The sequence below is a fragment of the Stylophora pistillata genome, chromosome 9 (genome assembly GCF_964205215.1).
Source record: "Stylophora pistillata chromosome 9, jaStyPist1.2, whole genome shotgun sequence".
NCBI classification, from domain to species: domain Eukaryota; kingdom Metazoa; phylum Cnidaria; class Anthozoa; order Scleractinia; family Pocilloporidae; genus Stylophora; species Stylophora pistillata.
The window spans coordinates 27,080,693-27,104,069 of NC_142527.1; the positions used below are offsets into that span (position 1 = coordinate 27,080,693).

Consider the following 23,377-nt stretch of genomic DNA (forward strand, 5'->3'; position numbering starts at 1 on the left):
TTTTTTGCTTTTTTCATTTTTATCTTTTATTCCATTGGATGTGTAAAGATGTCTGCGTTTTTTTTCTACCCTGACGGTGTATAAGCTTTGTTTCTTTGCCCATATGAGGGAATCTATCCGTCCGTCTGTGGTATACTTTCGGTCTGTCTATGTGCTTCTTCGTTCCCTGAGTTTTGCTTTGCCTATGATGTATCTGCTCTGATGACCTCTTGTTTCGTTGTTTGACCTTCTTTGGTTGTCTACCTGTCTCTATTATCCCTTCTCTATTTTCAGATGTATATCCAACCCGACTGCTCCTAGTCTATATTTCACGTATGCTCCGTTAAGTTTCTGTCAAGCTGGTATCGTAAATTATCATTGATCAACTCTATCGTCCTTTTCCGTGACTGTATATTACCATTAGCTCACCTGTTTCACAGTTCTTTCCAGTAAAGCCACCTAGACACACGCAGAGGTAGTCACTATATCTGTTGACACACGCAGCTCCATTCTGACAAGGTGAATTGCTGCATTCATCTGTGTTATCAGCTGGTTTGGCGACAGCTTTGGAAATAAAATGTACAACTCCTTTCGTAAAATATCTCCCCGATCTGCATTTATAATCCTACTATGTTGTCCAGGAATGGTATACAGGTATCGTTTAATAATTTTCTAGTTACTCTGCACGATTATCCACTTTGGAGTGAATCACCACTCTTGATATGTTAATGTATTCGCCTCGCTCGAGTAAGTAACATAGTTTCTTTTGTTATAAATGAACATGTTATAATTACCACTATGATCATCATCGTTACCATCAACATTATTATTATCATTAGTATTAGTAGCCGCGCGATGCGGTTCGAGTCGAGGCCCACAAATTGACCCTTGCTCACCATAGAGTCTCCAGTAGCTCAGTGGTTAGAGCATCCGACTAGATCACAGAGGGTCGTGGGTTCAAGTCCCATCTGGGGCTCGGATTTTTCTATTAGTATTAGTATTGGTATTATTGTTCTTATCATTATTCAAATATGACAAGTGATAACATGATAGACCATTTGTTCCTCTGGTAAGTCGACCGTGAACTGTGAATTAGTAAAATTGGAGCTGAGTAACTGTGTCACACTTTAAAGAAAGCCCCCCACAAATGTTACATTCCATAAGTGAAGAGCTAATACAAGAATACACGTTGAACAGAAAGCGGAAAACCTGCACATAGAGAAATAACTATTCCGCAACACAACAAGGTTATATGAAAATCATATCTATGTTATATCAAGCTGCTCGTTCCGCGTTATTTGCAGTTGTCTTTTTGTAAACTTAAGACGTGAGCTCCATACACTCGGTGACAAACTTAGGAAGAATATTATTGTAAAAAAAGTTCGAATATTTATACTTACGCAATGGACAACCATTTACGTCTACTCTCATCGTTATATGGCCATGCCATTCCTGGGGTCTGAATCGAAGATACATGGCTTGGAACAATTTGACCTCATTGCGGACCTCAGAATTGCGGTCGCTGTTGCCATTAAGGGTCTGTAAGATTCAAATGTGCGTATCATTTATAAGAAAGAACAGAAAAAGCTTTTTTCTGATATTTTTTTCTGTTGTTGTTTTGCTTACTTTTCTTTTCGTTTTTCTTTTGTTTTTGTTTGTTTGTTTGTTTGTTTGTTTTTTTATTAGCACCTGACTTGATCTTTCATTCCCAGTTCAGCATTGGTGGAAACTGTTCACTCCTTTGGTTTCCTTTTTTCGAGTATTTTTTTCTCTTCTACCTTATTTTCTCGTAACAGGAAGATAAGGGTTCGAAACCCCTTGTGGCCTGAACTTTTCAGCTCCCTTTTTTCTAAAATCACTTCAATTCCAGCCAGCGCTCAACATCGAGGATCATTTTGTTACTTAAATTACATTGAATGGTACGGAATTTTGTCTTGCATCAATCGCTTAGCTTCTAAGATTCGAGTTTGTAAGTCTCCCTCCAGACCGCTATGAATTTCCTTGTAAACAAGACAAAAGAAATGAGTGCTTTTTTATATCAACACTCATTATTCTTATCATCTGTTTGCAGGTTGATATATTGAAATCATATAGAGGTGATACGTGATCACCACTTCTGTTATTGAATGATTCTTTTGGTAAATATTCGATTTCTCGTCAGCAAACGAGTCATTTTTACGTACATCAGGATAGTAAGTCCAAGTTGATCCATCGCTGCTGTATTCAAGTTTGTACTTCGTCACCCACTGGTCAGCATCGCTTGCTCCCTGGGTTATCACCCCTGATATCTGCAAGACCTCGCTAAATTTGATTTGGAGGTACTGGTTACCATTGTTGTCTTTGGCAGCCCAACCGCCGTTCTCCTCGATCTGTCCTGCTGCATTTTGCTGAGTTTGCGCATGTAGACGACCGAATTTGGCGGCGTGGGTTGCAGCATACTCCGATGATGCCGACATATCAGAGTCGGGGATGCGACTGTCAGCTCCTACACCAACACTGTTAAGGCAGTCTGAAAGAGGGAGGAAGATTGTTAAGGTAGTCTGCAAGTGGAAGAGATAAATATGAAGTACGAATAGCACTCATCCTTCCCTGAAGTTTTCCGTACAAAAATTTGTGCTGGCAACATCAGAGTGAAACTCATAGTGTTAGTAATACTTTTTGCGGAGCGTATTACTTCAGACTTCAAGTTTAAGTCGACTAAACTGCAATAATTAAAAATATTCTTGATGAGTACAAAATAACTTGGTTTTATCAAGTGAGTTGACGAGGTAAATTTTGTCACCGTAAAGAGTTTCTTGAGCTCACACTCCCGAGTGGCCGGTTAGCCCATCGTCAGAGCGAATGGAGAAATTGCGGAGCAACGCTATTAGTAATGTCATGGTTACGCGAAAAAAAAAATTAATTATAACATAACCAAAGTTAAGCGCGCGCTCTGATTGGTCAATTTAGCGTCCGCCATTTGCCCATGGGTGTACGCTGCAGACGTGAGCAAATGCAAAGACTATTTTTCCGCGCGCGCTTGTTTTTTCTGGTCGCGTAAGATTTGTTAAATAAAAGGGAACTCTTTAGCAACAATGAAAAAATGTTATGTTATAAAACAAATGGTAAACACAACAGCGTACACTATTGAGTTATGGATGCACTTGGGAGGTTTGCTAAGCATTCAAAAAGCTAGAGTCGCTCTCGGCTATCGCCTCGAGCGACTCTTACGCTTCTTTCGTGCTTAGCAACCTCCCGCGTGCATCCATAACTCAATAGTGTACGCTGTGGTGTTTACCATTTGTTAATTAGTTGAATGAAAAGCGTTCGTTGGCACCGTGAGGATTGAGGGTGACATTTTGAAAAAAACTTTTTGGTTCGATAGAAATTTTCCCACTTTATTCATGAATAGTTCAAAAAACTGATAACTGATAAAGACCACAGCATAACACAAAAAGCTACCCAACAATACTTTTGGTGACGCTAACAGAAAGTTTAAAAAAAATGCACCACCATTGAATTAAAATTAATATATATCCGGGCTATTAGTGATTTGCACTTACTCAACTCAAAGAATCGATAATTCGATGCACTTGCAAGTCCATTGTTATGAGATGACTTGCTACTCATGGCACATCTGTTGGTTGAGTTGTCAAACTCAAAGGATCTGCAGATGAACGAAGCTTCTGACAAACATGACGAAGCGCAGGCTTCCGGGGAGGTGTTCTCCACCGTTTTATCGTCGCTCCCAGATATATATGAGTTGTAAGTCAGAGAGAATTTTCTCTGAGCGGCGTTGACTAAAAGAGGGTGAAAAGACTAGTTCTCAATAAACCGTTTTAACAAGGAATCATTTTTTATAAGACTTGCATAAAATCATAGTCTGTCTGATTCTCAACTCATGAACAACGCATTCAGTAGTATAACATCTCCCGAGCCTTTTGCCTACGTCCCCAGAGGTTATTCCGGTTTTCCTGGTGAGAATTACTATTTCCTCACTTCTATGACGGTTCGCCGTTACCCATTCATAATCCTCCTATTTCACTTTAAGAAACAACATATCTAATTTAATTTAATTTAATTTAGTCCATTTCACTGCATTAAGTGTTGCAGTGGGGTCGGACTAGAAAGGAACATAGGAACCATTCTTGCTAATCCATTGTTGTCAACAGAAATTTATTTTCGGTAAAAATTTTCACGACTAACGGTTAAAAAAAAAATTAAAAAATCAACAGTTAAAACTGTTAAATGTTTTGGGCGTTGTACGGCTATCGATTGACCCCATTGAGACTCTCGCTAAATTGTCCCTCGACACTATGATAAGTTTGTCTAAACTTCAGTTGCGGAATAGAGATATTGAAAGAAAGAACATAAGCCAACTTTATACTCACAGTCACAAGCGTATGACTTGTCGGTTATATGATATTCTCCGTCTAGGTTTTCTCTGAAGTCTCCCCAAGATGCAACGTTTCCTTTGACATAATCACAGCTGTATACAAGATTATAAATGTCTGTAGCGGATAGGACGCTGTCAAAGATGTGCAACTGACTAACATCGCCGATAAAGTTTTCTTCGGTATTGAAGCCACCCCCCAATTCATCTTGTTCTTGACCAAGAATCAAGACACCCCCACCCTTTATTATTTCACCCTGTTGAAAAGCTTCGGTAGAACTCCTCACTTTTACGCCGTCTTTGTATGAATGCCACGTACCTCCAGAGCTTTCCCATGTGACTGCCACGTGATGCCACTGTCCGTCGATTGCCTTCAGACCCGTGAAAACAGTTTTGTTATTAACAAATAGATTAAAGCCAGCGTAGTCTTGTAGGGTTAGTGCATTGTCCTGTAAGACATTGTTTACTGTTGTGGCGTATGAAATCACTGTGCCAGGGTTGCTATCTTTGGTACGCATCCAAAACGCGATGGTTACCGCGCTCATGTCTGAAACTTGCTTTTTAAGCCGCGAATAAGACTTGGCTTGTCGCACTTGCAAAGACAAGTCGTAATCGGTGGAGAGTACTGTAAAAACAATACAATAGTAGAGCGCCTTTCAAGTAAGCGTCGTAAAACTGAAAAAACCTATTGGGTCACAACGGCCAATCAGAAGAAAGGAAAATACCTTTATGTGTAACCACCAAAGGCGCGGGAAAACGAGGGCGACCAAGTCGTGATTTGTTTTCGTTTTGCATCTGATTGGTTTAGAAAGTGGTGCGACTAATCTGGACCAATCACAGAGTGAAATAAAACAAAAGCACAGCGTATTCACATTGAAGTCAAGTGGTCATTAAAATCGATGACTCTAAATGAACTGATTGTTCGAGAGCAACAAGGTTCTCGCAGTTTCCAGGACTTATTCGTTAGTGATATGCACGAAGTTTCTCTGCTTACGAACTCAGCAAGAGGTTATTTCACCTGAAGTATCAGTATACTGCCACTTATCAGAGCCTTTGCTAATGGAAAAAAGTTTGCGCCTCACCTTTAGTGCAGCGACATCCGTAATATGAGGGCATGCAGCCACACTTGTAACCAGTTGGCGTATTCGTACACGTACCACCGTTAGCACAGGGCTGTCCAACGCAATAATCGATGGCTACTTCGCAGTTTTTCCCAGAATACCCAGCTGGGCATGTGCAGCTGTATGATTGGATGCCATCCACGCAGACCCCGTCATTCTTGCAGGGATCTCCAGCGCAGTCATCATCATTAATCTGGCAGTTCTTACCACTGTATCCTTGTGGGCACTTGCACAAGTAGCTGTCTAAACCACTGATGCACACACCGTTGTTTTGACACGGATTTAACGCGCATTCATCCATGTTCACCTCGCAGAATCTCCCTTCATACCCTTGTTGACACTGGCAATCGAATGTTCCTGCTTTATCGATGCATGTTGCTCCGTTTTGGCAGTAGCCTCGTGTGCAAAGGAGGAACGGCAGTTCACATTCCTTTCCGGTGTAATCCGGAGGACAAAGACACGAAAAAGCACCAGGCTATGAAAATTAAACAACTTGTTTGATATATGATTCATTTTATATTGCACAATGTATATAAATGGTTGGATAGATAATTAAGGTTTTGCCAACTGAGTTGACAATGTTAACTGGCCTCCGTAAGAGTTTAACAGTTCGAGCGATAGCCCTTCGTCACAGCGTCCATAAAAACAGAGTCGGCCATAAAACCCTTCGCTCTCGAAAAACTGCTCGCTTTTCCAAACAGATCGTATCCGCGAACAAATATCCGCTAATATTTTTGCGCCCAGTAAGGGCTACTGCTTATACAGTACGTAATGAACCATTCGTTCTGCGCCATACCTTGTCGACGCAAGTTGAAGAGGCGTAACAGGGTGTTGAAAGACACTCGTTAGTTTCTGTTTCGCAGTTTTTGCCTTGGTAACCAGGTAGACATTCACATCGATATGATTCTTTCGTGTTCACACAATTTCCGCCGTTCATGCAGGGACTTGAAACACAAGTGTCGACCTCTGAACGAGAATTGAACGTTGAATTTAGGAAGTAGGCCGACCAACATTTTACATATCCTTATGACGGAACGAGGGTACAAGAGAGTTTTCTAACGGAAGTGCACTATTCATATGACACCCACTTCTGTAAATACGACGAGACTTTGATTTTCCAAAGCTAGAAAAGAAACTCATATACACTCGTATATATATATGGCTTGGCCCAGTGTCTGCACTGCACTGATGAGACCCACATAGGTCGAAACAGTGTGCACTGTCTGCAGTTATATATATATATATATATATATATATATATATATATATATATATATATGCGCATGCTCGCTGGTTTACTCTAGTTTGAGCACTCTGGCATGGCTTAGACGATACCACAAAGGTTGGGTCGTTTGGGGTGACCGCCTCGGTTCTCCCCCATCCTAGCGTTAGCACTGCACTGATGAGGCCCAGAAGGCCGAAACAGTACTGTCTGCAGTTAGTTATATATAGATATATATATATCTATTGGCAATATCTAACCAGTTTGGCCCAGTCTACCAGCAAACTGGTTTGAATGGGGATCTGTTTAAAACTATTTAAGGATAAAATTTGTTACATGTAGAAATATAAAATCCACAACATTGACTTTAGCTCCAAAGTCATACGTTGTTTAAAGGAAAGTAAAAGAGCGAATTCGATAGATTTAAAAGGCCCGTGGTAAGGGTTACCCAAAATAAACAACCGAGGACAAATGAAATATTTTGCACCTCCACAGTATGCTAGAGAGCTTGCGCCAGTTCCATGAGTAGATTCCTGTCCAGGACAAGGCAAACATGTCGTTTGGCCAGAATTTGGTTGATAGGTACCCTGTGGACAAGGTAAACAGGGCTCGACACCATTGTCTGAGTAGGTTCCTGGGGCACATTCCACTGTGTAAAAAGAGATGTTCAATTATCCGTTTACGATAGGGTTTAGAAATAATTTTTGATATTAACTGTTATGTTAGGGCAGGGATAAAATCGACTTCTCATTAAGCAAACCTTCAGAGAGAAAGAGATCTTGTAAAAGGAGACAGTTATCAGGAGTTGAAGACAAATGGAGGAAAATAAGGAAATAATGTTTTTGCACGGTAGTTCTTTTTATGTAGCGTGTTTGTTTTTTCTAAGGGCTTTGCCATTATCTTTTTTTTTCGACACTCGATGCTTCTCTTTTTGCGTGTTTAGTGGGAGGTTGATACATGCGATATACCGAAAAAGATTTATTATTTTGCAGCCCTGATCTTACGCTAAGGATATTTTTAATTAAACAGTTGTGAGTTAAGACTTCGTACTGTCAATATGTAATTGAGGAAGGAATATACTAACTTCCACAGTCCTGGATTCCTTTAGCAGCAGCCTTGACAGTCGTAGTGCCCAATGGACACTCTGTACAAGCTTTGTTTCGTTGATCTGCTGAATACGTCCCAGAAGGACATTCGAAACATCTGGCTATGCCAGTTGAAGAGTAATATCCTGGGCCACATTCCTCTGTAATTGTCAATGACAAATTAATAAATCAAAAGTAAATGCTGAATTCCTGGGAACGTAGAGCTTTAGAAAAAAAAAAGTATTGAAAAATATCAGTTTTGGAACGGATGTAGCGTTACCATAGTAATATCTTGCGTCAAAAGATTCTACATTTAAACAGCTCCGAGAAACATGTTAATTACCTGTACAAGCTGTGAAGTTTTCTTTCCTGGTTCCTTGCGTCCATGTCCCTTCAGGGCATTGTTCACATTCCAGGGCACCTTCGTTAGGGCTATAATGACCCTCAGGGCACAAAAGACAGTCGTCTTTGTTAGCACTGTAGTATGTTCCAACGGGACAACGTGCTGTAAGAAGAAAAATTAATTGCTTAGCATTTCGAAATTATCTTGGAAGGGAAACTACGATACAATGATTGAATTTTGCACCCAAAATGGGTACCTATCTGGTTTCTCAGAGGTTTGTAAGAAGTTACGTATATAACGTCTATACGTATGTACGTCTTGCGAGGAAGTGAAAAATTCAGTGAAAATAAGAAAAATTTCACACTGTGCGGAACCCTTGGAGTGAGTTGCGCGAAAAGGAGGGCTCCACGTGGCACACTAACATCACTTCTTTCCGCTGATTTTTTTTTCCCTGCAAAGCAGACCACGTAGGGAGGGACTCGGAGAGTTCGTAGTTTAACCGCTGACCTTAGGTGCTGCTCGCTCAAGTCTTATCCTGATCCTTTGTAATTGTAAAAAAAAATGAAATGATATTTATTATCTACAAAGGCTTCCAGACAGTGTTTAAGCATCGAATAGTTTACAAATTGACAATACAATAGAAGGTTACCAAATGACAAAAATTAGGTAGATTTTACGTTGACGAAAATTTGCACACGACAGACCCATCCCTGCTTGACAGATTTAAGTGTTTAGTTCACAGCCAACTCAAATTGATTCGAGTGTGGCGATGATTCTTTGTTCAAAAATCAGAAAAAAAATTATTACGCGTTTAATAAACTCTGTCGGGGAATAGTATTTACGAATAAATTAATTAATTAAATTTCCTAGTAAACTGATTAATCATGTCACTAAATTGTAATTGAATGCGTTACAGATTTCATAATGCAAACAAATTCCGTAGTTGATTTACCCTAAAAACTAAAAAAGATTTTGGGATTGCACGCGTTTATTCCGCCTAATGAGGAAGGAGAAACGTGCTTCTGCGTACTAAGAATTAAATATAGATGCATTACAATAGTTTGGATTGTGATTATACTGTACTCGTGATTTTGGGAAAAATACTAGCTAGTAGTTACACAAGGTGATCTTTGAATACCGTAGTAGATCGTAGTCTAATTCAGATGTTTAAGATTGTTTAAGATTGTTAGATTGTCCGATTTTTACAGATTGTTAAATCGTTTCGAGCTGTTATAACGAGAAACTTTAGAACGTCGACGATGTTCGTCGAAAATAATTCTGTTCTAGAGAAAGATTGTGTACAGTCCTACGCAGTCCGTAGAGATTCCGCAACAAACTTTTCGCTTTTGAGTGAGATTTAATTGTTTATAAACATGTCAGAGGTCAGAAACGCCAATCTACTTACATTTGAAAGAAAAGTAAGAGACCGGCCATTTTTAACGCCAATAAGGGGGGGGGAGGATTTTGGTTGTGTCACAGTAAAATTGGCCCCCCTCCCCTCTAAGGCTTTTTAGTATTCTAATGAACCTCCCTTATTGACAGTCAATTTTCTTTAGTCCCTCCTCCTTTATATTCTGTAAGCGACGGGTGATTCCCCCTCTGTTCCCACTAGTAACCTTGTGATCTCCCCCAAAAATCCTCCGACCTCTCCCCCCCCTCCCCAGAGAATAGATAATGACTGTTTTGTTTTTTTTTTAACCCCAAGACTGATGGTTTCCAATTGTTCAATAATTGTTGTTTCGCTCAACAGGAACAGCTAAGCGAGATTGTTTTGGTAGCACCATGATAATTTCAAAGAAGATTGCTAACTTAGGAACGTATCAGTTTACTTACTGCACTTGGTGACATCTCCTGTGTCTCCGACACATTTACAAGGTGGTTGGAAACAGTTATAATCGGCTGTAGTGCACTTCTTTACCACAGCACCATTGTCTGAACAAAAAGCTTCTGCATGTCCGAGATTAAAGTTATCGACATTATAGTCAATCAATTCTAAACCAGTGTTTGTCTTATATTCGACCCAATTGACTTGTTTGAGGCCGTCCACAACTTGAGTTCTTTCTTTCTCCACTTCTTCTTTCTGTAAATTGAATTTGTCCTGACCACTTTGGTCATTGGTTCCTGGTGTAAGTCCAGTATCTTTTTTTACGTATACATATTTGACAGTTACCTAGAGTAGACAAAATTTATGTCATCACTTTCCAGTGTGAGACTCACAACGGCTGAGTCACATCAGGAATTGGAAAAAAAATGTTGACGACGCGCATTCAAACTTCCCCCACCCCTTTTTTTTTCCAATTTATGTATGGCACTTGAGAGCCCCCAAGGGGGCGGCTTTGCAATGAAGCATGTATATACGAAGGTATGTAGGTAAGTATGTACGCGCACGTAGGTACGCACATATGTGCGCACGTATGTACGCACGTATGTACGCACGTATGTATATGTTTGCGTATATGTATATTAACAAATGGATTCCATATCGCCCGGCGTCTGTCTAGTAATAGACAGTTGATGCAAAACTCAAAACCAAAAGCTCTCAGCTTTCACCAATTACGTGTAGGAGCAGCTTGTCGATGTCCTTTGCACCCCTTAGCGTGTGAAGGGCTTAAGATAGAGAGATTTAGCACCACGTTTACGTGAAACGTGAACGGCAGGAGTGGCCACGTTTTTTCTGCCATTTTTCCACGTTTTCCGGTCGCGCTTTGCTGTTTATACGTGAAAATAACCTGTTTTGCGTTTGCCATGTTCGTAGGATTCTCACCAGTTTTTCTACCCTAGAGTGAAAGTTTTAAATTGCCGGGAAAAGGACACCAAAACTATTCTTTGTAAGTCATTCAAGGGCGCCTTCAAATCCACCATGATGTGAGCTTATGCGAAGTAAAAGCAGCAGGTTTCACGCTCTTTCTGTGAAACGTGAAAGGGCAAGCTGATGTTTGCCGTTTCATGCAACGCTGTGCTAAATCCGTCTCTATTTTCTTGAAAAGACATGGGGCAAGTTTCCTTAAAGGTAAAAAAAGCCTACTTACAAGCCACGTGGCCCATCGGGCCGGCGCTTAACTACGGTTTCCGTAGCATGAAGCGGCTAGGAGTAATTCTACCCCCACCCCCCCCCCCCTCTTCCTGGATGGGATGCCAGTCCATCGCAGGGTTACCCCAGCATTAAATTTGCCGGTACCCATTTAAACACCTGGGTGAAGAGAGGCACTGTGAGAGTAAAGTGACTTGCCCAGGAACACAACACAGTGTCCTCGGCCGGGGCTCAAACCCGGACCACTTGATCCGGAGTCGAGCGCACCAACCATGAGGCCATCGCGCCTCCCACAAGTTTCCCTAAAAGCTTGTGGTTAAACGATCGAGTAGGTCGGGCGAGGCATTCCCGCGTTCAACTCTCAGATACTTACCACCTTTTCCGAGTTTCGTCTCCGCCTTCTCTGCGCAGCTGTTTTTTCGCCACATTGGACTTCAATATTATCAGAGGTACACTCAGGTTTATCTTGGCAGAAGAATGGGGGAATATATGAGGAATTTAAAAGGGCAAAGAAATTTGTTTTTATCTCATCTTGCACATTGGGGTCATTGCAGTCTCCATTGTAAAAGAACCCGGGGGCACCAATCAGTTTTACAAAAGAAGGATTCGCAGTCACTGCAAAAATAAAGAAACATATTTGTCAACACAAAGCTAATGATTTATTTCAAAGCAAATTTATGTCTCGACAGTGATTGACTATGAAAAAAACATAAATATGACTGGAATACAACATTGAAAGAGATTAACTTCAATCACACAGTTTCTACCATTCATCAAATAATTAAGAATTATAACAAACAATGAAAATTCTCTATCTAATAGGCGGTGGAATCCGAAAGTTCAAAAGTATTTCTAACGAAATCAGCTGAAGAGTCTGCTATCATTTTATTTCGACTTCAATTCATTATTTATGGATTTGTCTTCTCTACCAAAATCGAAATCCATTTCCCTGGAGCAAATCAGGTTGGTTTATGTTTACCATGAGCGACCTACACTCTTTGATATTTCGAAACTTCTCTATTCTACTTTAAAATTTGGAATTGGCCGGGTTCTACTGTACATTAGAATTAAATTAAAATTTCAACTTATATATCGCTAACTGCAAGCCCGCAAGCGCTTTACAATATGAAAGAGAGAAGGACAAATATATACAAATAAACAGAAAGCGCTTGAACATTCCAACTGGCAGGAGGCAGACCAGTGGGCTATTTACAGAGCGCAGCCAAGGAGTTGAACTCGGGGCAACCGAGAACAAATCCAGTGAGTGGCAGGGTGGAGGACTCGATCCCAGAACCAACAGGTTACAAATCCAGCGCCCTGACCACTCGGCTTCGCCGCCTTCTTAACCGATATCACTGTTGTGTCAACTTGATTACCTGCACAATCGGGCCAGGGCAGATCTTGTGAATAAGGAACACCTGGAAGACCAAAAAATTTCCATTCTCCAGCTGAACAGAAGTAAAGAAAAGGAGGGTTGACGACAAAATCAAATCCATTTTGACACTGCACGCCACACGAACGATCCGATCCAAATACGGTACAGCTCAAAGCACCATTCTTCGGAGGCGCATACGAAGGGCAGGTCTTCCCTTAAAGATAAAGCATGTTATGAAAATGAGTCTAGTTTAACAGCAAAACTCGAAACATGTGCATCAGTGATACACTCGGCACTCGTGCAACTGGCCCACGCCGCCGACGCTTATCTCCATTTCCGATGCAGTAAGCGTGCAAGAGCATTTTCATGCCCCCTGAGTGAAATGCTCATTTGTGGCAGATTACCCTTCTTCCCCCTCCCCCAGCTTTGCTTGATGATGTTCTAACAGTTCACAGATACCTATTATTACCGATACACTTGGCCAAAATGACAAACTGCCCTCTCTAAAACGCTCCTTTTCGCGGGCCAAACGGCAAAGTGCGAGCCGTAAATGGCATTTTCCGCCCGCTCAAACTTGAACCCTCAGTCTCTTCTCCAAAACCATTTTATTTCCTTGGCACAGCCGTACCAAAATTGCACCCAACATATTCACATTGGAACAATGGGCATTTATCACGGAAAGTATGAAGAACTGTTGTCATCAACCTGCAAACACCGCCGAATAATAGAGAGCGATGATAGCGACCACATATGTTTCCTTATGAAATGAATTTGTACGAGTTGACTTTTTGTATTGATAATTATGATAATCACGTGTCTTTTCTCGGGCATATAGTTTATTTGTGTCCCTCGTAGCATCATTCACACAAATAATGCTACTTGGGCCACAAATAAACTGTATACCTTCCAAAAGTCATGGTCAGGTCTTCCGCGCAGCCCAGTTAATACTAAGGCCAGGCGTGTCCCGCAAAACATGTTTATCAGTTCACAGTAATGATTTTCTGGGATAAACAATTGATTAATCAATGTAGGACCTCAACTAAAGGGTGTTCCTCGGAGTGCTGGTATAAAATTTCTTATTCCTGGGATGTTTTATCATTATTAATATCAGTTTGGTAAATGGTCTACAAGCAAGGTGAATAGTGCCCAGTTTGCTCACGGTCATGCTGTATGGATTTTTTTATAAGGAAAGAACGACGGGATCGAAAAAAGATGACTTTGAAAGACCCCACTACGATATTTTAAGTAGCCCTCAGAGACCATTTGTCAGACACGACAACAAAGGTCGTGAAGGTAGGGGAGTAATGGAACCGTGCTAGATCTATGGGTGCAGCCTGCACAGGTAAACGTCGAGGCTTTGGATTTTAATAGAAAGCAATTTCCTCAGACTCTCATAGGTTCTCCATGAACGATAAAAATAATCATTTAGGTACCCTTTGTACCCTAAAGAGTTTGTGATGGAGACACTGTAATTCACTTAACTTATTTGCTTGATACTTACTCGTGAGGGTTATTCTGAATGAGCAGTTTTTGTTCACGTTCGTTTCATCGTCTACGGTGTAAATAACTTCGCTGGTACTTGGCACAGCAAAATAATCACCAGATTTTCTGTTAGAATCGATGTTCGGCAGTTTTCCAGAGTTATCCGTACAATTGGGCCTGTCCCAATTAACCCTGATTTCGATTTCGGTAGCGTTGTCGATGTTGATGTCGGGCGGACAGTAACTACACGTTGGCGCCTCAGTATCTATAAAAACCAGAACGGTGCAATCGTAATTGGGTAACCTGGGTCCCAGTTTGGGATTGCGACATGCAGTTTAGGATTAAAGGAGAAAAAAGTTACGCTCCGAAGAAACGGTGGAATATCTACTTCCGCTATTCAAAAGCTTAAGTTGTGCTAAAAGTACGACAATGGAGACAGCCATTTCGAAAACACCTGAGTAACCTATCCCCATAAGCAAAACGTCCCAGAAATTGACTAAAATGGCGGGAAACACCACGTACATCTCACACGTAGCTACTTTCTGGTAATTTTCTTTCTTTGTTCGTCCATGTTGAGCTGAGTGATCCTAGAAAGGTTACTCCACTCAATTAAGAATAAATCACCTTTATCCGTTCCGTCCGACTTGTATATGGAAAAAACATGGTCCCATTGATCGATGTCTACTGGTTTCTCCATGTCAAGCCACACCTTGCTGTGGCTATAGATGTTCAACGCAACCCTGGACCGCAAGTGCAGCATACACAGAATTGGTCATTATGTATAATTAAATAAATTTGTGCCATATCTGGCTGTCAATGGTACATTTCGTTTCTTATATGCAATTTATTGCGCCACGTAAACAGCCCTTTTCACTCTCTAGGTATACTCTTACAAGTCTTGAAAAAGCTGCCACTTACCTGCAACAGTAACGGTAAAGGAGCACGAACCGGAGTTTCCAGCGGGATCTGTGACTACATACTTCACACTGTTTGTACCGATACCGATCAACTTAGGGAGAGTTGTGTCTACGTTCTTGTCGTTAATCGTCAAGACCACCTTGAACATATCCACGGTTATTCCTGACTCGTCCGCTATTAAAGAATTGTCGGTCCAACTTACGTTCCAGGTTACTGTGGCTACGCTTTTTCCTGGGTCGTTGTCAAAGTCCAAAACTCGCGGGCAGCTGTTGCCAAATGAAGGAGGTTGAAAATCTGAGAAAGAAGGGAGAACGTCGATTTTACAAGTTAACTTCAATTAACCACTAGATGGATTTTTTTTTTTTTTGCACCAATTTAGACGCGTAGATCATCGCAGCCGCCAGATTAAAGATTTAAGAAGAATGAACAATCGAGGAAAGACGATGGACATGGATGATGAAGATCACCCCTTCATTCCCTAATCATTGTGACTGGATTTTAATTTCTCATCACAGAATCACCCTTCCATTATATGTAAACTGAGGAGATGAGAATAAAGGAATTGATCATCAATATAAGGAGCTCCTGATTTTCGCACAAATTCTTCTAGCGTGAAGAATACGAGCACTAATGCAAGGTTTAAAGGGTTAAAAGGTAGTTTAGATTTTATCAGCTGAGTTTATAGCGTAAATTAGCCATTGTAAAGGATTTCAAAGTTGACGTTTCGAACTTTAGCCCTCCGTCAGAGCGAAAATGACGTAGCTCTTTTGAGTCCCAGGGCCTTATCAAGTTTTCTTTGAAGAGTGCGAAAATATACCTAAGCATGTCGGGGTAATTGCCCTGTACGTCCAGGTCCCATTCAACAAGCAGGATCTTGAGTCAGACAAAATTGATGTTGGAAGATAATTGACATGATAACCAGGTGGACATCTCAGCTCACAGCTAGTGGGGTAGGGTAAGGTGCCGTTGTCACAATTCGATGGGATGTAGTAACCAACTGGCAATGTGGTTAACGCTGGACAAGTCACCTCTGGAAAAGAAAATTTACAGTCATACGCCTGGTTACGCAAATGATAAATAATTCTAATAATGATGACAATAACAGTTCTTGGGAAGCATTTGACCATTTTCAATGCATTCACAAATTTAGAAATCACTTATTCAAACAAATCGGAAATAAACATGGTAAATGAACTTGAACATGGCATTTTAGAACCCCAAATGGCAGGGGGCATACCGATTGGCTGTGCATGTATACAAATAACAACCAGAGAGTTGAACTCAGAACAAACTGTGAGTAGCAGGGCGGGAGGCTTACCACTAGGTCACTGTGCCGCCACAGAGGCAAAGTGGCCGAGAATATACTATGCTGCAAATCTGTGTACTTGAGCTGAAAGATTGTGTCTTCCGGGCCTCATTCAAATAACTGTTTTTATTACACGACTCGGGCAGTCAGAGGGCCAATAACTAAAATCAAACAATCAAAATACTCTATTGCCGGTCAATATTCTCTCAGTATTGGACCGCGCACTGTCCCGAATGGTCCCGAATGATACCGCACTTATTTCCCTTTGAACTTCAGTTGTACAATAAATCTCTTATTAACCAAGCTTGCTCGGGACCGTACTGGAAGAATATCGGCCCTCGGCCGATATTCTCCCAGTAAGGCCCTCGCGCTTGGTTAATAAGATATATGTATCTCATACGTTTGCAAATGGGAGCTGTCGGTGACCATGATTTGTCCAGCTGACAGGTGTTGAACTCATTTCCTTCGCGGTTGTAGCCTATTCCGCACGTAAAAAAGCATCTCGTTCCATATTTTAAGTCTGCGACTTCTATTCCGTCTTTATCAACACATGTACCCGAAGGGGGCTTGGCATAGTCCACCTTTTGCGCTGGACACCTAATAACTAATGACGAATCAGAGATAACAACGGTTTAGACTATGCATGTTTCCACTGTTTAAAAAAACACATTTGTTCTGAACTAATCCTCGTTGGCTTGTCTTCTTCTTCGTTAAAAGAGCAGGTGTCCGGTACAACACAATTGTAAGCGAAAAAGCCGTCATGCATGAGCAAGTTTTCTCTGATGAGCTTTCTTTTTAAAAGTCGTATAATTATGACTAACCATCTAGTATGACACTTCACTTTACCTGTGCATGACCAAGAACTTCCACTGTAGGAAATTTGATTAGCAGCGTTGACGGTGCATGTTCTCGTAGGTGTTCCACTGAGTTCATATCCCTCATTGCACGCAAAAGTACAGCTTGATCCGTACGTGCGATAGCAGGATCCCTGTAGGGCGCCGTTTTCGGGAATTGACAGCGCGTCACAACTGCGAACTAGCAAATGAAAATGCCATTATCATCTTTATGAACAGGAGCACAAAAACGGAACGCCTTACTTCCATAGTTCTAACGCGGTGCGTTGATAACTAATTTTTTTTAATTGATTTTTTCACTTACTGTTGTTTTAATTTGGCGAAAAGCAGGAACCACATGGATCATGCATGACTTACTTATACAGTCGTTTCCGTTTTCAGGTGTTCCTTCATATCCATCAAAGCACTTGCAATCGGCTATAGTGGTGCTACCCGTTTTCTGATGACCCGAGTTGGCAGGGCAGGCATTACACGAGGGTGCGTAACCAAGGAATGTTTTGTAAGTGGAGGGTGGACATTCTATTTACAAATAAAAAAAAATGGAAAAAAATCACCGTCTGACTTATCGTTTGAAGATAATAATAATAAATGATAATAATTTAATATTTATATTGCGCAAATGTGGATATGATCAAATGCGCATCACAATACTTTTCGCGGGACTTGGCCGGACTGCATCAACAGTTTACAAACAATCGAAGGAAAGATGCCCCTTCCCCCCCCCCAATTCCCTGCCTAACCAATTTAACTAATTAATACATGCAGAAGACGGGACCTACGGTTTTTTCGTCCTTATCCGAGAAGACTAGAATGTCTATCTATTTCTTGATATTATAGAAAGGTAGCGCATTCTCCTCGGATATATTAAGACCTTGAATGTTGGTCCGGCTGGGGCTTGGACCATCGACCTCGACCTCCCGCACAACAGTCCAGCGCTCTAACCAATTGTGCTGACCGGGAGGTTAGATCTCTAAGATTAAGCATTTTAAAGGTTTAACCAGGCCTAAGGCGTAAGGAACTGATTACAGGCTATGAGGGTAGCCACAGTCATTGCAAAAGGACGGTTGGATTCGATCAATTACGCATCCAGTGGGATATTATTTGAAATTTGTTTAGCATAGCCAGGTGTATCTAGAAAAGGGTGAGGAAAATTCCATTTACAGATATTTCCTATCCCGGGCTAATAATTCTTTTTGTCTCGGCTAATAACTCGACGACCTGGCGAAAACTTTCATCATTTTCCAAAAGTGTGCTCATTTATCGGAACGTTCTTTAATTTGGGCATCCATTCCATTTTTTTAAAGCTAATTTTGTTTTCTTTGCTTTCAAGGTAACTCAGTTTGTCCAAAATAGCTGCACATGACCTGAGACTAATCATAAAATAGGTGGGTGCAGCATCTCTTCAATTAAACTTCATTTTACGTACCCTTACACTGGCCCACAAATCCCGATCCAGAATGTCCCGCGGGACACGAGCACTTGTAGTCACCGTACACCAACCCGCAGGAACAATAGGCCTTTGGATCACAATTGCCGTTACATTTTGACGTGTCCACATTCTCAGTTTGCCATAAGTATTCATAAGGGTCTGCAAGACAAGAAAAATGTTCTGGCTTATCAGTACTTGATATCTGTGTACCGAACAGATAAAAAGAACGTAAACTATCTAATTATGTATTGGATGTTATCTTTCTAAAAAATGTTATTCATATTATGATGGCAAACCTTTTGTACATATGATGAGGTGCTGTGATTTCGTTCTTCAAAGCGGATCTTTTCCTCGGCAATAAGGGTTGAAATCGGATGAATGCTCGGATTGATCATTTGATTTCGTGAATCCAGGTCATAACAGTGTATCCAAAGTTATTAGGTATTCCAATTATGTTTCGTTTACTTTGCTCGATAAGCCTCGAAAACTCGACTAAAAAGATGCCGAGCTGAAGTTAATGGCTCTCGATTGAACATCGATTGAACATCGATTGAGCATCGATTGAACATTTAATTCGTTTTACTTCACTACAACTGGGGTTTGGTAACACAGGCCAAATTTTTTCTGTGTTATCGTGAAAAAAAAAAAACACAAGACTTCACTTACCCCCCCTAATGTAGGTTGCAAGTTCCGCAAATTCGTTGAAGTCTTTCAAGAAAAACGCGTGCTGGTCTATGCTTCCTTGATCAACAAGCCTCCTAAGGTTTGCCTGGTTAACTCCATTTCCAACTCCTATAGCAAAAATCTCAACAGTGCCTGACACCAACTCTTGTGCTCTTTGCACGGGACTGGGGTCACTGTAAGGATAATTCCAATATCCGTCAGTAAGAAGAATAACGACGGTTTTGATCTGAGTCAGAGGCGTTCTCTTTTTCCCGTTGTTCAGGCAAACTTGCCATGCAATTTCAAATGCATCCTTCATGTTCGTCATCCAGCCATTAATACTGTGCTGCATGGGATTGAATATTTCGTTAAACGTACACTTGTTCTTAGTTGGCTTCGGGTCGGAAATCTGGGAGATGAACTTGCTGGCTGAGGTCCCAAACGGGATCACCTCAACACGGTTTGCTTGCATACCCACACTCATCTCGTTGAGCAAGTTCATAACAAATTTTTTCTCTTCGTTGAAGTCGCTTCTGTATAAACTGCCCGAAGTATCAACCAGAAACACAATGTCGGATTTCTTACCCTCAAAAGCATTAACTGAATTCCTTAGATTCAGAAGCTCCTGCTTTGAAACTTTCAGCCAATCTTGAGCAGTGATAAATTGGAGAAACACCAAAAATAAAAGCACGATGGGGAAGTTCGTTTTCCCCATATCGAAAGCCAAGTTACGTCTCACGAACTGTGTGACTTAGATTAAAACTGCGCGATTCCAGTAGCTCTGAGAGTTGTTTGTTAAAACTCAGCTGGGTACACTAATTACATGGGAATTCTATCTCCATCAGGTCCTTAGCAGCTAGGCAAGCAAGATTAAATCAACCGAAACAACGCCAGCTGTGAATTTCTCAGGGATGTTTCTTCATTCGTGACATTACGTTGATTTAATGACTGAGGCCGGAACTCAGATTTTGTAAAGAATTGTTGAAGATCACGCTTACCAGTTGGCCAAACGCAAGTAAACTATGATTAAGCTAAAAATAAAAGTGAAATAAAACTATTCATAAAAGTTAATTTTCATCTTTAACGCACTGCCTTTCACATTAAAACTAAACTATTTACCAACAAGTGAAGTCGGAACAATTTGCTCTGTTTAATGATTACGTTATTGTTCCTAAATTAAAAAGGAACTCATTTTAAAGCAAATAGCGCTATAAATTTACTGCAGTTATAGTAGAAATGAAGCGGATACATTTCGAAAAAGGACGGCAAAACTACTTCTGGTGCGCTTTGACAATAACTTTGACTAGGGACTTCGCTTAACATTTTAACAGAATTGCTAGACCAATAAGGTGTCGTGAGCACTATAAATCAGAACTTTTAACGTCCCGTTGACATTCGCAACTCAAAAACATTAGGTTCCCCAGTGATGTCAACTTTTCTTGTGACGAAGTCATTGATTGTATCTTGTCATGACATTCGATTATTTCTCAACTGAGCGTTTAGTTTTCCGCTTTTTTATTTTGTTCTCCTCTTTTTTTTCCTTTCTCTGACTTGAACCACTATTTTTGAAATAGCACAGTTTCACATCACGTGCGTTGATTTCCAAAAGCGTTTTATGGTTCCCCGCCATTTGCATTAAAAATTTCTAAACATTGAGGCTAAATAAGCAGTATCATTTTTGGAGAAAAAATTGCTGTGTGTTCCTCTTGTTGGTTTTATTTTATTTGTCTCGGGGAATTGACTCTAAGACGGTCATTCATGGGAAAGGGTGAAATGATCGCTTCATATGGATGACCTCATAATACAGGTTCCCTAGAATAGGGGTACAGTAGAAAAGGGTAAAAGACGCCATTTTATGCCATAACTGATCACTTAGCTTAGTTTACAAAAACTCACAAAAATACTTCTTTCATAGGTTTTGGGAGATAAACATGGATTAACATTTTACTTGAAAGATTATTTCTAATTTGGTTTTAAGTGACCATGCAGTACAGCTGAAGGACAATACAAACAGGCCGTTGGGACTTATTAACAAGGTGCGACCACGACCTGTTAAAATAGGTGACCGCTTAATAGAGGCGAAAATTACAGGGATTTAAGGAAAAAAAATTCTGAAAAGCGCCCTCTTAATACTGGATGACTGCTTTAAAAAAATTAGGTGAGTTTAATCAGGGTTCCGCTACCTGTAAATGAACTCTGCTTGGGTGCATTCCTGATATGTAAATTTTCATTATTCTCCTTCGTTTTCAGCTGAATCTGGTGGGCAAAAAATTAATTAATCTCTGATATTCCAACCATGAAGCTGGCAGACAAACTTTTTATTTTCTGCTCATAAAAAACTGATGCTGAACGATTACAGAATAACCTTGCAGTCGAGTTTACTCTGTGGCGTGTGTGAAGTACAACCTTAGACATTTGGTTGACTTCAATCCAAAATGAATTATAGAAAGATTTCGAATGGCTTGACTTTTTGAAAAAAGCGAATCAAATCAATCGGTGTCAAAGAAGCCTTCCTTGTGTTAATCAGTCAGGATTTTTATTGATTCTAGGTTTATTCTTTTTGAAATTATTTATTATTTTGATAAATGTCATTTTACCAATTTAAATCTTAAATTGCCACTGAAATTAAATAAGGCTTTTTGTTAATTTTGGTATTTTTTTTTTTTAGTGTCTACAACATGAGGGCTAAAATCGGCGAATGCTTGGGATCGTTTGCACCAGGTTTGACGCACGATATGACTATCGACAAAGCATCAAAACTCTACGTTTATTGCCGCATTTTAAGGAACTTATCATACAAATATCAACTATAAATATTGTGAAAACGATGGACGTTTGTGTAAAGTTTGGCACGTTTGGGAGACTGCGTCCGGGGGCTGCAGCAAAAAATTAGTTCAGTCAAAACGAGAAGTTTGGTTTTTTTTGGTAAACATTTTACAAGTGCACAAACAGGAATAAAAGGTAAGCAATTTTATAGTGTGATTTCATATTTACTTTTCATAATGACGTTAATGAAAATGCAGCTGAATGTATACTTAATCAACACAATTTTGAAAAAAAAAAAGAAATAAACAGTCATGGGATAGTTGTTGAAATTATGATTGTTAAAAAGCCAAATACTCATGTAAAATATTGATATTAATTGAGTGTTTTTGTTAATTTCGGCGTTCTTTTTTCAGTGTTAACAACATGAGAGCTGAATCCGCGAATGTTTGGGATCGTTTGCACCAAGTTTGGTACGCAGTATGATTGTCGACCAAGCGTCAAAAGCCTACCTTTATTGAAGCATGTCAAGGAAATTGTCATACAAATATTAATAATAAATTGTGTAAGACTGCGTCCATGAGCTGCAGCCTAAAATTAGTTCAGTCATAACGAGAAATTGGTTTGTTTTGTAAATGCTTTGCAGGTTCACAAACAGGAAAAAGAGGACTTAGTAATTATATGGTATGATTTCATATTTACCTAACATAATGACGTTAATTAAAATAAAGCTGAGTGTATGCTTAATCAGCACAATTTTAAATAGTCCATTTTGAACAAAAACAAAATGGCCAGTCATAAGGGAGTTGTTGAAATTATGATTGTTAAAAAGCAGTGCTTGTGAAAAATGAAGAAAAAGACTGAAAAGACTGGGAAGAGATTTTATGATTTAAATTGCCCGTGACATTCGCATGATCCCTGAGATGGTTATGATAACGAGACAACAACAGAAGTTGTTTGATATCGACGCGAGATTCACCTGCTAGATATTTAATAAGACTTTACAACCGCGAGAAACTGGAAAACTGAAAGCGAAGCATTTCCCTCAACTCTTCGCTTACTGATTTTGAACACTCAATCACCAAAATCAGTTCTAACCCACGTATAATTTCGAAACATGGATAACCTAAACTTTAAAAGGACCGCGCTAGCGCTGGAGTCCTAGAAGATGCGTACTCCTTTAGGTTGAAATGGCACAAACCATTGTAACATAGATATCCTCAATTATGCAGGAGAAGATTTTTCATGAGCGCAAAAGGGAGGAATGTTTAGCGAGACTCGACATGATGTGGAATTGACCAATCAAAGCCTGCGTATTAACGGCGAGATGAAACAATATCACGGAACAGCTGCTTAAATCTCTCCCAACCGGAAGTGGAGAAGCAGCTGCTTCTATCACACTTTGAAAATTGTCATTTCCTTTTTTTTCGCACA

General features: G+C 40.2%; 1 protein-coding gene and 1 long non-coding RNA gene across 2 annotated transcripts in view; one reads left to right on the forward strand and one right to left on the reverse strand.

The window, feature by feature from the left end:
• LOC111322415 (sushi, von Willebrand factor type A, EGF and pentraxin domain-containing protein 1-like) overlaps positions 1-19,939 on the reverse strand; it is a 31,511-nt gene extending 11,572 nt beyond the window's left edge. Inside the window, exons 1-21 of the mRNA XM_088733140.1 lie at positions 19,184-19,939; positions 18,515-18,676; positions 17,446-17,607; positions 17,081-17,269; positions 16,635-16,838; positions 15,746-15,958; positions 14,929-15,222; positions 14,030-14,275; positions 12,530-12,742; positions 11,527-11,768; positions 9,956-10,292; positions 8,123-8,284; positions 7,779-7,940; positions 7,182-7,343; positions 6,269-6,438; positions 5,434-5,947; positions 4,350-4,976; positions 3,522-3,758; positions 2,163-2,488; positions 1,380-1,518; positions 409-543 (exon numbers count right to left, since the gene is read on the reverse strand). Coding sequence (XP_088589266.1) covers positions 409-543; positions 1,380-1,518; positions 2,163-2,488; positions 3,522-3,758; positions 4,350-4,976; positions 5,434-5,947; positions 6,269-6,438; positions 7,182-7,343; positions 7,779-7,940; positions 8,123-8,284; positions 9,956-10,292; positions 11,527-11,768; positions 12,530-12,742; positions 14,030-14,275; positions 14,929-15,222; positions 15,746-15,958; positions 16,635-16,838; positions 17,081-17,269; positions 17,446-17,607; positions 18,515-18,676; positions 19,184-19,895 — 5,608 coding nt within the window. The 5' untranslated portion in view covers positions 19,896-19,939. The remainder of the gene's footprint in view (positions 1-408; positions 544-1,379; positions 1,519-2,162; positions 2,489-3,521; positions 3,759-4,349; positions 4,977-5,433; positions 5,948-6,268; positions 6,439-7,181; positions 7,344-7,778; positions 7,941-8,122; positions 8,285-9,955; positions 10,293-11,526; positions 11,769-12,529; positions 12,743-14,029; positions 14,276-14,928; positions 15,223-15,745; positions 15,959-16,634; positions 16,839-17,080; positions 17,270-17,445; positions 17,608-18,514; positions 18,677-19,183) is intronic.
• Positions 19,940-20,049: 110 nt separating this feature from the next.
• On the forward strand, positions 20,050-22,810 carry LOC148724119 (uncharacterized). Its single transcript, XR_015991679.1, has 3 exons — positions 20,050-21,338; positions 21,849-22,141; positions 22,360-22,810. It is a non-coding gene; the product is annotated as an uncharacterized LOC148724119 (long non-coding RNA).
• The last annotated feature ends 567 nt before the right edge of the window (positions 22,811-23,377 follow it).